The sequence below is a fragment of the Camarhynchus parvulus genome, chromosome 28, assembly GCF_901933205.1.
Source record: "Camarhynchus parvulus chromosome 28, STF_HiC, whole genome shotgun sequence".
Taxonomy (NCBI): domain Eukaryota; kingdom Metazoa; phylum Chordata; class Aves; order Passeriformes; family Thraupidae; genus Camarhynchus; species Camarhynchus parvulus.
Genome location: NC_044598.1, coordinates 896,275 through 909,296, shown reverse-complemented (window position 1 = coordinate 909,296; position 13,022 = coordinate 896,275). Strand labels below are relative to the sequence as shown.

General features: G+C 46.4%; 1 protein-coding gene across 1 annotated transcript; it reads right to left on the bottom strand.

Moving 5' to 3' along the window:
- Window positions 1-502: 502 nt before the first annotated feature.
- NMRK2 (nicotinamide riboside kinase 2) lies at window positions 503-6,256 on the bottom strand. Its single transcript, XM_030966681.1, has 8 exons — window positions 6,088-6,256; window positions 4,483-4,573; window positions 3,310-3,358; window positions 2,933-3,104; window positions 2,043-2,114; window positions 1,425-1,531; window positions 941-1,026; window positions 503-850 (listed from the first exon to the last, which is right to left on the bottom strand). The coding sequence occupies exons 1-7, from the start codon at window positions 6,111-6,113 to the stop codon at window positions 941-943; spliced, it is 603 nt and encodes a 200-aa protein (XP_030822541.1). The 5' UTR covers window positions 6,114-6,256; the 3' UTR covers window positions 503-850.
- Window positions 6,257-13,022: the final 6,766 nt, after the last annotated feature.

Below are 13,022 nucleotides of genomic sequence, written 5' to 3'. Positions count from 1 at the left end.
AAATTAATTAATCCAAAGCAGCTGCTTTTCCAGAGCAGTTTCTAATTCAGGCCCCAAAATCTTAGGAAGGGACCCCCAAGCCAAGTTATTTCAGTGCTGAGAGCTGCCTGTGCTCATCCCCCAGGTGTTGTACGGGCAGGCCCCACACACATTCAGGGATGGCACTGCCTGGCACTGCCCCTCTCAGGCTGAAATTTGGATGCTGTTTTAGCTTTAATGCCTGAAATGGCTCGTAGGGAAGCCCAGTTCTCCTTTCTCATTCCCTGAGAAATCCCCCACTTCACCTCATGGATTTAAATTCACAAACGGAGCCATTCCCACCTGGCTGGGGCCATGTGAGCACCCAAACCCAAGCAGTGACACGTGGAAGGAGCTTTGAGGCCACCCAGGGCTGGAATTCCGAACACCCAGGAAAAAGGGGCTGTTGTTGTGTTTTGGGTGAGCTTCACACCCATTTTTATTGCAATAAAGCTGAGTGATGAATTATATCAGGACCCCAAAAGGAGACTGAAGTGGATTTTTACTGAGTTGATGATGTTACAAACAAGCCTTGCACAAAGCCTTTCTGTCTGCAGGAGCTCTCTCGTTTTCCCAGCACAGCTCTACTTGCTCTGCTATAAAAATGCTGTTTCCAGCTTCTCTGTAAGCCAGTGGAATATAAAATAATTAAAAAATAAACCCCACCGAGGCCATCCTGTCCATGTGGTGGGAATAAGTTATCCTCAGTTTTCAATTATATACAGAAGGGACTTGCCAAAGGGCAGTGGGAGAGGAGTTCACACAAATTCCCATTCCCACTTCCAAGTATTATTTACATCGCTGTACACGGATCTTTGGGATCCTCCCAACCCTGGAAAGGAGGAAGGGAAGAAGGGTGAGCTCCAAGCTGTGAAATTCCCCAGAACAATCCCTCATCCTCCACCCTCTGGATTTTAGTTACCTATGAGCAGTTTAGGAGCTTGTTGTGAATATCTTCAAACACTTGGTTGTAGAGTTCATCCCTGGACTTCAGGCCATCTAAATAAACTGGGAGAGAAAAGGAGGAATCAGGCTGGGCTTCCCATCAGAATAAGACTTTGGGAGATTAGTTTTTAAATATTTCATATTTTATTGACCCAAAGGACAACCTAGAAAAACAGAACCATCCTGAAAATACAATAGCCTGTGAAATCCTTATCCATTATAAATCCCTTCTTTTTCTTTTGGACTTTTTTGTCCCCTCTGAGTCCTTAAGGGTACAAAGCAAAGGGGAGAAGTTCTTAGCTCTAAAACTGCCAGTATTTATCCAAAATAGGCCAGGATTACAACTTGGGAGTAAAAATATCACCCTGCATCATCACAGTGGAAGCTTCCTCGAATGAAATCACCCAATTCCTTAAATCCCAGTGCCAGGACGGAAGGATTTGTGTTTGGGGAACACTTACCCACATCCACCCCAGAGTCCTCCATCTCCTTCCTGTGTTTGAGGTACATGGGCCAGACGTGGCCGTCGAAGAGCCCCGGCGGGTCGGGCACGGTGTAATTCCGTGTACTGGAATAACAGCATGGAGAAGGGATGTCAGCGAGGGGGGCCTGGCTGCAGCTGGGGTGTTGGGAAAAGAAATTCTCACGGAAAGGGTTGTGAGGGATCAGCACAGGCTGCCCAGGCAGTGGTGGAGTCCCCATGGCTGTATTTGGGCACTTGGGGACGTGGTCAGTGGTGAAGGGTTCATGGCTGGACTCCATCTCAGGTCTTCTCCAACCCCAGCCTGTCATTCCAAGCTGACCACATCGAACTCCCTTCCTCCCCTTCTGGTCCAATTTCCCACTCTAATCCAACTCATGGCACCAGCACATCCCAGAACTGTCAATGTCCATCCCTGGCAGTGCCCAAGGCCAGCCTGGGGTGGTGGGAGGTGTCCCTGCCATGGCAGGGCTGGCATGAGATGACCTTTAAGGACCTTTAAGGTCCTTCCAACCCCAACCCCTCCATGACTCCATGGCCACGAGCAGTGTGAAGGACAGGAGGGCAGGACAGGATGCACACCCAGCAATGTTCTCACCTCCTCCTCCTCTTGCACTCGTCGTAGGGCACTGCCAGGTAGTAGCGAAGGTCAAACAGCTCGATCAGAGGTCTGGGGAGGGGATAAGGACAGAACGTGGAGATCTCACTTTTAATAACAGCAAAAAGCATGAAATCACCACAGACACCACAAAAATCTCTCTGCCTCTATGGGATTTGTGTCTGTTGAAGACAACCCATGGAAAGCTTGTTTCTGAAGGGCAGAATGGCCCAAGCAGGGACTTTCCCACCCAAACACCAACCACTGGTCCTGAGGGGGAGCAGAGGGGATCCTGTGGAGGATCAGGCACGGGGCTGGGAACCCTGGCTCTTCCTAGATCGTTCTAAAATCAGTTTGCAGCAAAATCTGGGACAGCTTTTGTTCATGGACAGCTCAGCTCATGTTCATAGAAGTGTCCAAGGCCAGGCTGGGCGGGCTTTAAGGTCCCTTCCAAACCCTTGTGGGATTCCATGGTCCTCCACAAAAACTCAGGGGTTTCATCTCTGCCACAGCTTGCTCCTCTCACTGAGCTCAGTGCAGTCAGTGCTGAGCAAGCCCGGGAGAGAACTGTTCCTGAATTCCAGCAGAGATTCCAGGCAGTGAATGGATTATTGCCTTGTTCTCACCAAGGTGGGAGGATGAGGGGAAGCCTGCAAAAATCCTGCTCTGCAACTCCCCTGGAGTTCAAGGCTGTGCCCCAAATCAGAACCTTAAATTCACCTCACTTCTACATTTAGGAGTTAATTTTACATTTTTCAGCAGGGAACTCTCCAGGGTGAGAATACAGAACAAGGCAGGAAGGGGAAATTAGTAAAAAGGAGTTTTTAGCTCTGGCACGAGGGATTTAAGGATCTTCCCTGGCAAACCATGAAGAGTTCTCCAAACCTTACTTGTAATTATAAAGCAGGAAGCCTTCAATGACCAATATATGGATATCTTGGGAGGTTGGCTCTCTAGAGCCAGGTGTGACATTCACCCCGTGCGAACGGGCAAACTTCACTGGGTTCTCAATCCAGGCCCGCACTGTGCTCACCAGGGCCTCCATATCCAGAGAATCCAACACTGGTCAGGAGAAAGGGGGTGGGTGGGAAAAAGGGACACCATCAAACACCATCACACACCACGGGCTCCAAAGTATAAAATAGATTGAGCTCGGTAAAGTTACAATTACGGAAATTTACTGTTAAAGCTTTTAATAACGAAAAAAAGAGAAATACTTAGGAAAAGAATATACATTACTGCATCCTATAGGGAACACTGCTCTTACCATCCCACTGCTTAAAGCCGTCTTCCCCGACTTCTATTTGATCTTGTGGCTGAAATATAGTGAGCAATAAAACATTGCTGCAACCTCAGCGGGATCAGTTCCCTCCGATGCCACCAGCACCTGGCCACTACTGCCACACAACCACCCCTGGGCACTGCCAGCCACAGCCCCAGCTGGGCCTGCAGGGACATCCACATTCCCAGCTTGCCCCAACCCCCAGAGCTCTGGGAAGTTCCCTTGGCTCAATCAAACCACTCTGGATTAAGATTTTTACGTTAATCGCTTGTTTGTTAATTGGTAAAATACTACAGGGCATTGTTTGTGAATCATACGGGAGTTTTAAAGTGATGATACAGTTAAATAAGTGCTAGAATGTATGGGTTTTTCAAAGAGTAGGTATTTGAACTCCTCTAATAAAAATGCAGGTGGGTATAGCAGCACTTTGGTTGTTCAGTTACTGCTTTCCTCATGCTGGCATTCATTCAAAAGAGAAGTTACAGATTTTTATGGAAAATCAAAGAGAATGCCTCCCCCAAGGGCTCCTAAGCGATCAAATCTGTGCAGCACAGACTGAGCACATGAGGCTGGGGCTGGAGCACTTCATCTTTGGGGATGACCCACAACTGCTCCAAGTCCATTCCCACATCTCTTGGACTTCCACGGGTGGTGGGGTCCAGGGATATCCTCCTTGCCATGAAACGTGCAGGGTTTAGGAACATTCTGCACTCCAGGCAGAGGGCAGTGAATCTCTGCATTAATCTCTTCAATATTTTAATTGGGTTCTGATACAGAACTATCAAAGTTCCCCCATAAAACCCCCTTTCCATATTTAAACCAGCATAGGAGGTGCTTAAATGTTAAAGCATAATTTAGCAGTCTCATTCTTAATTTAGTAAAATAACGTGGGAAATCCCAATATGGAGAAAATCATTCATGCAGAGCACAGTAAATAACCTCTGCCTGAATTCAGTACTAAATTTAAATCTGTTGTTAACATATAAAGGCTCCTGTGGCATTTGTAAAGGTCAGGAACTTCCCACCTGCCCAGTCATTTAAAAATCAAATATATATATATAAAAACCCCCACAAAACCTGAAAGCTTCTGGCTCCTAAGCTGTCTAAACTGACTTGCCCTGCATGTACAACCAACGCTGCAAGGAAGAGGAGACTCACCTTGAAGAAATCATCCTGATGGACCACGCAGCAGTTGGGGAGCGCCTTGACGAGCCTGTTGGTCAAGGTGGTTTTGCCACCATTGGTGACCCTGCACGGAGCGGGAAGAATCGCATTAGAACCGGTCTGGGAGCCACGGGGACCCGCGGCGGGGCAGACACCGCTGAAGGAGCCGAGCCGTGAGGGATCCGAACCCCGCCCGGCGGCGGGAGCCCTGAGGGGACCGGAGCCCCTGAGGGGACCCAGGAATTGACCCTGAGGGATCCGAACCCTGCCCGGCGGCGCGATCCCGTGAGGGGAACCCGAGCCCCTGAGGGGACCCAGGAATTGACCCTGAGGGATCCGAACCCTGTCCGGCGGCGCGATCCCCTGAGGGGACCCAGGAATTGACCCTCAGGGTCCCCAACCCCGCTCGCCCCCCGTTTGAATTTCCCGCCCCCCCCGCGCCGCTCGCCGATTGGCTGCGACCACCACTCCCCCCCAGCCCCGCCTTTTCCCCGGCTGCCGATTGGCTGTCACCGCCCCTCCCGGTCCCGCCCCTTCCAGCGCCCCGCGCGCGCGCGCGCTCGGCCGCGTGTAACGGCCCCGCCGGTTCCCGCGCGCGCGCAGCGGCGGCGCTGAGGGGCGCGCGCGGGCGGGGCCGCCATGGCCGGTCCTTCACAGCCCGAGCCCCTGAAGGGCCGCCATGGCCGGTCCCTCACAACCGCGGCCCCGCTGCTCAAGATGGAGCGGCCTCGCTGCCCTCATACGCCCCATAACCCATTTAATGTAAAAGCCCTGAATAACTTAACTCCTCCTCCTTTTTTTTTTTAATCCCAAGGCTGTATAAATCCCTCAGTCGCATATTATTGATATATTATCATTCTAATAACCCATATTACCCTTCACTATTCCATTTCCGGAACTTTCCCGCCGTACTCTCACCCCGTCCCAACACGAGCACACCTTAAATCCTGCTTTTAAAATTAAAATCAATGCCCTTTATACACCACCGCCCCATCTTATTAGAAACGGGATTTTCCCCCTCTTCGTCTTTCAGAGAAATTTTAAAAATAATTTTCTTGGTCTATCTGGCCTCTAAATTTACTTGAGAGAGTGTTTTTGCCATCTCAGCATCCCTCCTGTTAAAACTATAAAAGGATAAATAAAACTGTGGATGAAAGTATCTCTAAAAATATATAAACATGTAAGTATAAAATTTGTATATATAAATATGTATATAAGACAAATAAGTATTAAAAATATATATAAAATGTATATAGATAAGTCTGTATGAAAGGATGTGCTGCCCTCCGTTGAGGCAGCATCCATTCTTTAAATCCTATAAAATATATAAAAGGATATATCAAATAAAAGCACATCTAAAAGTATATATTAAGATATATATTAAAGAATATATAAAAGTGGATGTCTTCAAAGTGTGTCTTAAATACACCCTGCTGTCTTTAAGCACGACGAATTAACACGCATCAAGTTGCATCATCTCTCAAATCCTATATCCCGAATATCCTCAAATATCTCAAATCCTATACCCCAGATAAATAACCCCCAAAAATTAAACCAGAAAAAACCATAAAACAAGCCAGATTTTTAGCAAGGACTTACCCTCCGATGCCTATAATATATTTCATTTTGCCGAGTCGCCTCTTGAGCCGGAATGTGGCGAGGGAGGGGGGAAAAAAAAATAAAATTGGGGAGGGTAAAAGAACTTAAAGCGGAACAAAAACCCCGCTGTCCGTGTTCCTTCCTTTCCCCTGGCTCTGCTCTGCCTCCCCGAGCCTTTCATTGAGGAAAAGGCGCTTTTGGGGCGGATTTATAGGGCCGTGTCCCCGCCCCGCAGGAGCCCTGTGACCGTCATGAGCCGCGATGTCACGTTCGGGGCAGGGCCGGCCAAGCCTCAATGTCACTTTTTGGGGGGGCTTCAACCCCTCAATGTCACTTTTTGGAGGAGTCGAACCCCCCAATGTCACTTTCTGGGGGGTTCACCCCTTAATGTCGCATTTTGGAGGGGTTCACCCCCTCAGTGTCAGATTTTGGGGGGGTTTGAATACCTCAGTGTCGCATTTTGAGGGCATTCAACCCCTCAGTGTCACATTTTAGGGGGATTGAATACCTCAGTGTCACATTTTGGGGGGTTCAATCCCTCAGTGTCACAGTTTGGGGGGGTTCACCCCCTCAGTGTCACAGTTTGGGGGGATTAACCCCTCAATGTCACATTTTGGGGGTATTAACCCCTCAGGGTCACATTTAGGGGGGGTTCACCCCCTCAATGTCACTTTTTGGGGGGTTCACCCCCTCAGTGTCACATTTTGGGGGATTAACCCCCGGTCAATTAGGGTTCATTCATTTTGGGGGTTGAACCTCCTCAGTGTCACTTTTTGGGGGGTTCACCCCCTCAATGTCACTTTTGGGGGTTGCACCCCTCAGTGTCACATTTTGGGGGGGTTTAACCCCTCAATGTCACATTTTAGGGGAGTTTCAACCCCTCAATGTTACATTTTGGGGAGGGGTTCATACCCCAATGTCACATTTTAGGGGGGTTCAACCCCCCAGTGTCGTTTTTTGGGCAGTTTGAACCCCAAAGTGTCACATTTTATGGGGTTTAACCCCCCAATGTCGCTTTATGGGCAATTTCAACTTGACAATGTCATATCTTAGAGGGGTTTTAACCCCCAAATGTCACATTTTGGGGGGATCCAGCCCACCCCCCCAATGTCACATTTTAGCGGCTTTTCCGCCCACCCTTCAGTGTCCCATTTTTAGGGTGTTCAACCCCACAAGTGCCCCAATTTAGGAGGATTTCAGCCAACCCTTCAAGTCACACCTTGGGCTGCTCCAACCCTCTAATTCCACATTTTTTTTTTTTTGGGGGGGGGGGGGAAGGGAGGCTTCAACCCCCTCCAAAAATCACATTTTTGTTGGAATTCCACCCCACGAAGTCCCATTTTGGGGGAATTTCAGCCCCACCCTGCGATGTCCCCTTTTTGGGGGGCTCATGCCACCCCCATGTCACACTCTGGCCCTGCACCTGTCCCTCTCCCTCGCTGGCCCCGTCGCCGTGGTGGCCAAAAATAACTTTTTGGCCAGCTCTTCCTTTTCCTAAATTAGTCATGGGGCAGGTGGAAATGTCACCCTGCCGCCATCCCGGGGAGCCACAGAGGAAATAATTAAGTCGGGATTTTTCCCTTGCTCTCTCCCTTCCTTTATTCCCCAATTCCCCAAAAATCTGATTATTTCAAACTCATCCAGGGAAGGAATTTTTCTCTAAACTCCTGGGAAATAAAAAAAAAGGAGGAATTACATTTAAATTTTTTAGGTTTTTTTTTTTCCTTTTCAGTCCAGCTGTTCAGAGAAAGGAATGTGGAGTGAATCTTCCTGGAATGTCTCTTTACGAGGAATTTTTGGAGCAATTTATTTTTTGTAAATAGACACAAATTCCTAAACTATTATCTCTCCAGAGAGCCTCCTCCTCCCCAGTAAACTCACATAAAATAAGGCTTTTTAAGGTAAGTTAACTCTGCACCTTGTGGAACCTGTGCTTTAATTTGAATTATTCCAGATGTTTCTTAATTGGGGTTCTCGGAGCAGTGTCAGGCTTTCCAACAATATTTTTTGAAGTTTATAATGTGCATTTTTAAATAATATCTTGCCTTGTTCTTCCTTTTTGTAAAACCACAGTGTGGCAGGATTAAAAGGTCACTGTTAAAAATATTAAAGGTTCCTACAGCGAACTGTAAAGGGATGGTAAAAAAACCAGTGACACCAAATTTGAGTATTTGGGGTCCTGTCTGACATTTTACCCTGGGGGTCTTCAGCTTTTACAGTGTAAAATCCAAATATCCAGGATTCCAAGGGAAGTTTCTGAAGGAAAAAAATTTATTTATATGGGTATATATATATATACACATATATATACACACATATATATATTTTCAATACTTTTCCTCAAATTATTTTGACACCATTAACTTTTATTCAGACCTGCTCCTGAGCTGTGTTTAATTTCAAATTTTCTCTTTCAGGCATGAAGAAGAGGTTTGTGGCCTCAAACTTCCTTTGTCTGAGCCCAGCTGTGTCTGTTGAGCTAAAATAAAAATAAAAAATGTTATTTTTCTCTTCAAAGATGTTTCTGCTCCTCAGCCACCAGGCCAAGGCCAAGTGCTAAAATGAGCTGCTCATGAATAAACATGAACTGCAAATTAGGGAAATTTTAACTGCCAGAGGTCACGATTCTGTAGGTTTTACAGGGAAGATATTGAAGGCAAGAAAAGAAATCAGGTTTAAGGTAGAACCTGGTGAATTTATGGATGGGAATACAGCAAATGAGCTTTTCCAGTCTTAATTCCAGTGTTCCCATTGTTCTTGTTATGAGGGGAAATATTAATAAATAATATTACTAAACAATAAATAGTAAATAATAATATAATAAAAATAAATGTAATTTTAAATATATTATGTATGATATACAATATATAATATATAATATTATGTATACTTTTATAATATGATATGATATGATATGATATAATATAATATAATATAATATAATGTAATATAATATAATATAATATAATGTAATATAATATAATATAATATAATATAATATAATATAATATAATATAATATAATATAATATAATATAATATAATATAATATAATATAATATAATATAATATAATATAATATAAATGATATTATAATATAACATATACTATAACTATTATAATAATACTATTAAATAATAAATATTGATAAGTAATTTGGTTGTTCGTTGTACTTTCACCATCAACTCCAGGGTAAAATGATAATTCCAGAGGAGTCTGGAGCTTGGATTTCTGAGTTTGAGCAAACCCAGGGAAATTGAATGGCCTTTGCAGGGTGTCCCCACATCACCCCCTCAGCTGACAAAGGTAAAGAAATGATAAATTATCCTCAAATTAGCTCCTACTCAAAATTTTTTATTGCTCTTCTCACCCATCCCTGAAGCAGGAAGTTGTCTGGGTCAAGAAACCCAACTCCAGGGATGATTTTACTGCGTTTGACCTCAAGAGAAGGGAAAAAGAAACCAAGAGGCTCCAAAATTGTGTCAAAGTTCCGAGGGGTCACCGGACCCGGCCACCTCTGCTCCAGTTCTCTTTGCTCCGCAGACCTGCTGATCCAAATAGTTTTGGGAAATTCCATCCCAGTGGGTGAAATTTGTGGTTTTGAAATTTGTGGCTTTGAAATTTGGTCCCAGCTGGATTTACCTGCTCGGGAATACAGGTGAGGATTTTACCCTTGGAAAAAAAAAATGAGACTTTTTGGCCCAAAGTTGTATCAGAAGAAACAATGAATTTTTGGCGTATGAAAAGAAACAATGAATTTTTGGTGTATGAAAAGAAACAATGAATTTTTGGTGTATGAAAAGAAACAATGAATTTTTAGTGCTGGAAGCAGACAGCAATTGGGACGGGAGCAGCAGGATTGGATTGTTTGGGATCAGGGAATCAGAGCAGTGTCCCACTATCTCCACGTGGAATTTCAACATTTCTGTTTCTCCTGGGAACGGGAGGATCGAAGGACACGGCTGTGGCTGCTCTTGGGGGTTTTTGAAGCTCAAACCCCATTTCTGTCGGTGTAAAACTCATTTCTTCTCATTTAAAAGCTCCTTTTCCTCACTGTAAAAGCTCTTTTCTCCTTGGTGTAAAAGCTCTTTTCTCCTCACTGTAAAAGCTCCTTTTCCTCAGTGTAAAAGCTCATTTAAAAGCTCCTTTTCCTCACTGTAAAAGCTCATTTTTCCTCAGTGTAAAGGCTCATTTCTCCTCATTTAAAAGCTCCCTTCTTCTCAGTGTAAGGCCCATTTCTCCTCATTTAAAAGCTCATTTCTCCTCTCTGAAAAAACTCACTTCTCAGTGTAAAAGCTCCTTTTCCTCAGTATAAAATCTCATTTTTAAACTTTTTTTTCCCCAGCCCCTCAGTGCTCCCCTTTCCCCAGTTTGTTTTTAGGGGTGATTTTTCTCTCTCCCCTATTCCTGCTCACACCCCAGCTACGCTGGGAGCTGGAATTCACCCTCATAGCTCGAATTCCCAAATTCCTGCCTGGCCCGGGAGGGATGTGCCTGCCTGTATTTGGAGATCCCATTCCTGCCTTCCTTCCTTCCTTCCTTCCTTCCTTCCTTCCCAGCAAAACCCACCTCAACGCTGCCCAGCTGCAGCAAACTTCACCCAAACCATAAAAAATCTAAAAGAAAAAGGAGAGTTATGCAAACGGCAACGCTCGGAAAGGCTTTTTTTAGCCCCCATTTCTGGCGAGCTGCTCGTGGGTCATCTGAAAGTTCCTTTTTTTGGGGTTTGTTTGTGGCAGAGATACGTTATCTGCCTGACACTTTACTCATACAAATGCCATTCACCAGGGAGTCTGAATCAAAGACAGGCAATGTTCCCTCTCCCAGCGTTATTTTTAGAATACTAATGTTTACTGAAAGCTCACGTTAATATTCTTTGTTCAAACTTGGCTAAATTTAGCAGCAGGCAGTTTAATAATCCTGGAGCCATGGGGGGAATGATTCCCCTGGATTGTTGAGTTCCTGGGCGCCCTTTCTGCTGCAGAATGTGACTCATTTCTTCTGCAGCTTTAATTCGCGATTTTAATCCTCCACTAATCATGAGACATTGTTTATGGGATGAGCAAGGTTACACCAAGGTTCCTCCTGCCTGGAGGGGACGTCAGAGGCGAGAAATGGGAATTATTTTCACTTGGGATTGGTGAAATTTGGCGTTGTTTGTTCCTCCCAGAACTCTGGGGGAGTTGGGTGGCTCAGGGCTGGGGAGCTCCCCGAAGGGAAGCAGAACCAGCAAGAGAGGAGAATTCACCCTGAACCAGGGACTGCAGCAGCTCAGGAGGCGGAAAACGAGGGAAGTGGAATAGCAGAGTTAATTAGAGTGAGGTTTAAGTGCTGGCATCTCCTCCTGGTGGCTGCCAGCCAGGAGCTGCCAGCAGCAGGGTGACATTCCCGGGGCCAGCAGGTCCTGTGGGAGATGTCACATGGGGAGTCTGCGCAAGGCAGGGCTGGGGAGGAGGAAATAACCGGGGTGTCGCTGCTTTGGGAAGGGGGATCAGCCTGGAAAAGGGTCCTGGAGGGGAGGAGGGACCTCACTGGGCAGGGACAGAGCCCAGGAAGGGCTGGGGCTGTGCCAGGGATTTGGGATGGACGCGAGGAGAGGTTCAGGGATTTGGGTTGGAGATCGGGGAAAGGTTCAAGGACTTAGGATGGAGATCAGGAAAGGTTCAGGGGTTTGGGATGGATCCCAGGAAAGGTTCAGGGGGTTTGGGATGGAATCAGGAAAGGTTCTGGGATTTGGGATGGAGATCAGGAAAGGTTCTGGGATTTGGGATGGACAGCAGGGAAAGGTTCAGGGGTTTGGGTGGGATGGAGATCAGGAAAGGTTCTGGGATTTGGGATGGAGATCAGGAAAGGTTCAGGGGTTTGGGATGGAGATCAGGAAAGGTTCTGGGATTTGGGATGGATCCCAGGAAAGGTTCAGGGGGTTTGGGATGGAATCAGGGAAAGGTTCAGGGGTTTGGGATGGAGATCAGGAAAGGTTCAGGGGTTTGGGATGGAGATCAGGGAAAGGTTCAGGGGTTTGGGATGGAGATCAGGGAAAGGTTCTGGGATTTGGGATGGAGATCAAGGAAAGGTTCAGGGGTTTGGGATGGAGATCAGGAAAGGTTCAGGGGTTTGGGATGGAGATCAAGGAAAGGCTCTTCCCCCAGGGGTGGTGGGCACTGCCAGGCTCCCCAGGGCATGGGCACAACTCCAGCCCTGCCAGAGCTCCAGGAGCCTTTGGAAAACCCTCTGGGATTGCTGAACAAAAGGTGGAGTCCGCAGAAAGCCACAAACATGCCCAGAAGTTCACCCAAGGCGCCAAGTGAGAGATCCAAGCGTGTGCTGGAAAGGGAGGGAATGTTCCAGCCCTTTCTCCTCTCGCATCATCACTTTGTTTTCCTCCCCTTGGCTGTGATTCACTGAATCCTGGGAGATGGAGCAGTGTAAAAGTGAATATTCACTGAATTATTTGATTCTGTGTCAGTGCAGACAGGAGCCTTCCCCACAGTGACTCAGCCCCAGGCAGGTGCAATCACCCCAGAAATGATCCCGAGGGGTCAAACGGAGCTGACACAAACCACAGCTCCTCTTTGGATGGATGGAACGAGCCAGGATGAGCCTCGCCCCTTCCTTTTGGGAGAAATCCTCATTATCTGCAGCTGGGGGTTTGGATTTGTGTCTGGAGAGCAGCCAGGATGGGAGCCCAGGGAATATTCTGTGATATTCCGTGTGCAATGAGCCCCAGGCAGTGTCAGGAGCCTGTGGGAGGAGAGATTCCCCCTCAGAGACAGGAGATTCCAGCGCTGAGGAGGTGGCAAAATGGGATTTTCACTCAGCTGAAAAAGTCAGGTTGAAGTTGAAAAAGATTTTTTTTATTAAATTCCACACAGGGCCAAATGTAAATTCCAAGGTGTTTTTTTTTTTTTTAAATGCCACACAGGGTCAAATTTAAAT

What these genes read in the sequence shown, in the direction of transcription:
- NMRK2 (XM_030966681.1), bottom strand. Translation starts at nt 6,113, where the DNA reads ATGAAATATATTATAGGCATCGGAGG. An exon ending in CGGCTTTAAGCAGTGGGATG is followed by an intron (nt 3,105 to 3,309) that starts GTAAGAGCAGTG and finishes TCTCCTGACCAG; the next exon opens with TGTTGGATTCTCTGGATATG. An exon ending in GGACTCTGGGGTGGATGTGG is followed by an intron (nt 1,027 to 1,424) that starts GTAAGTGTTCCC and finishes TTTCTCTCCCAG; the next exon opens with TTTATTTAGATGGCCTGAAG.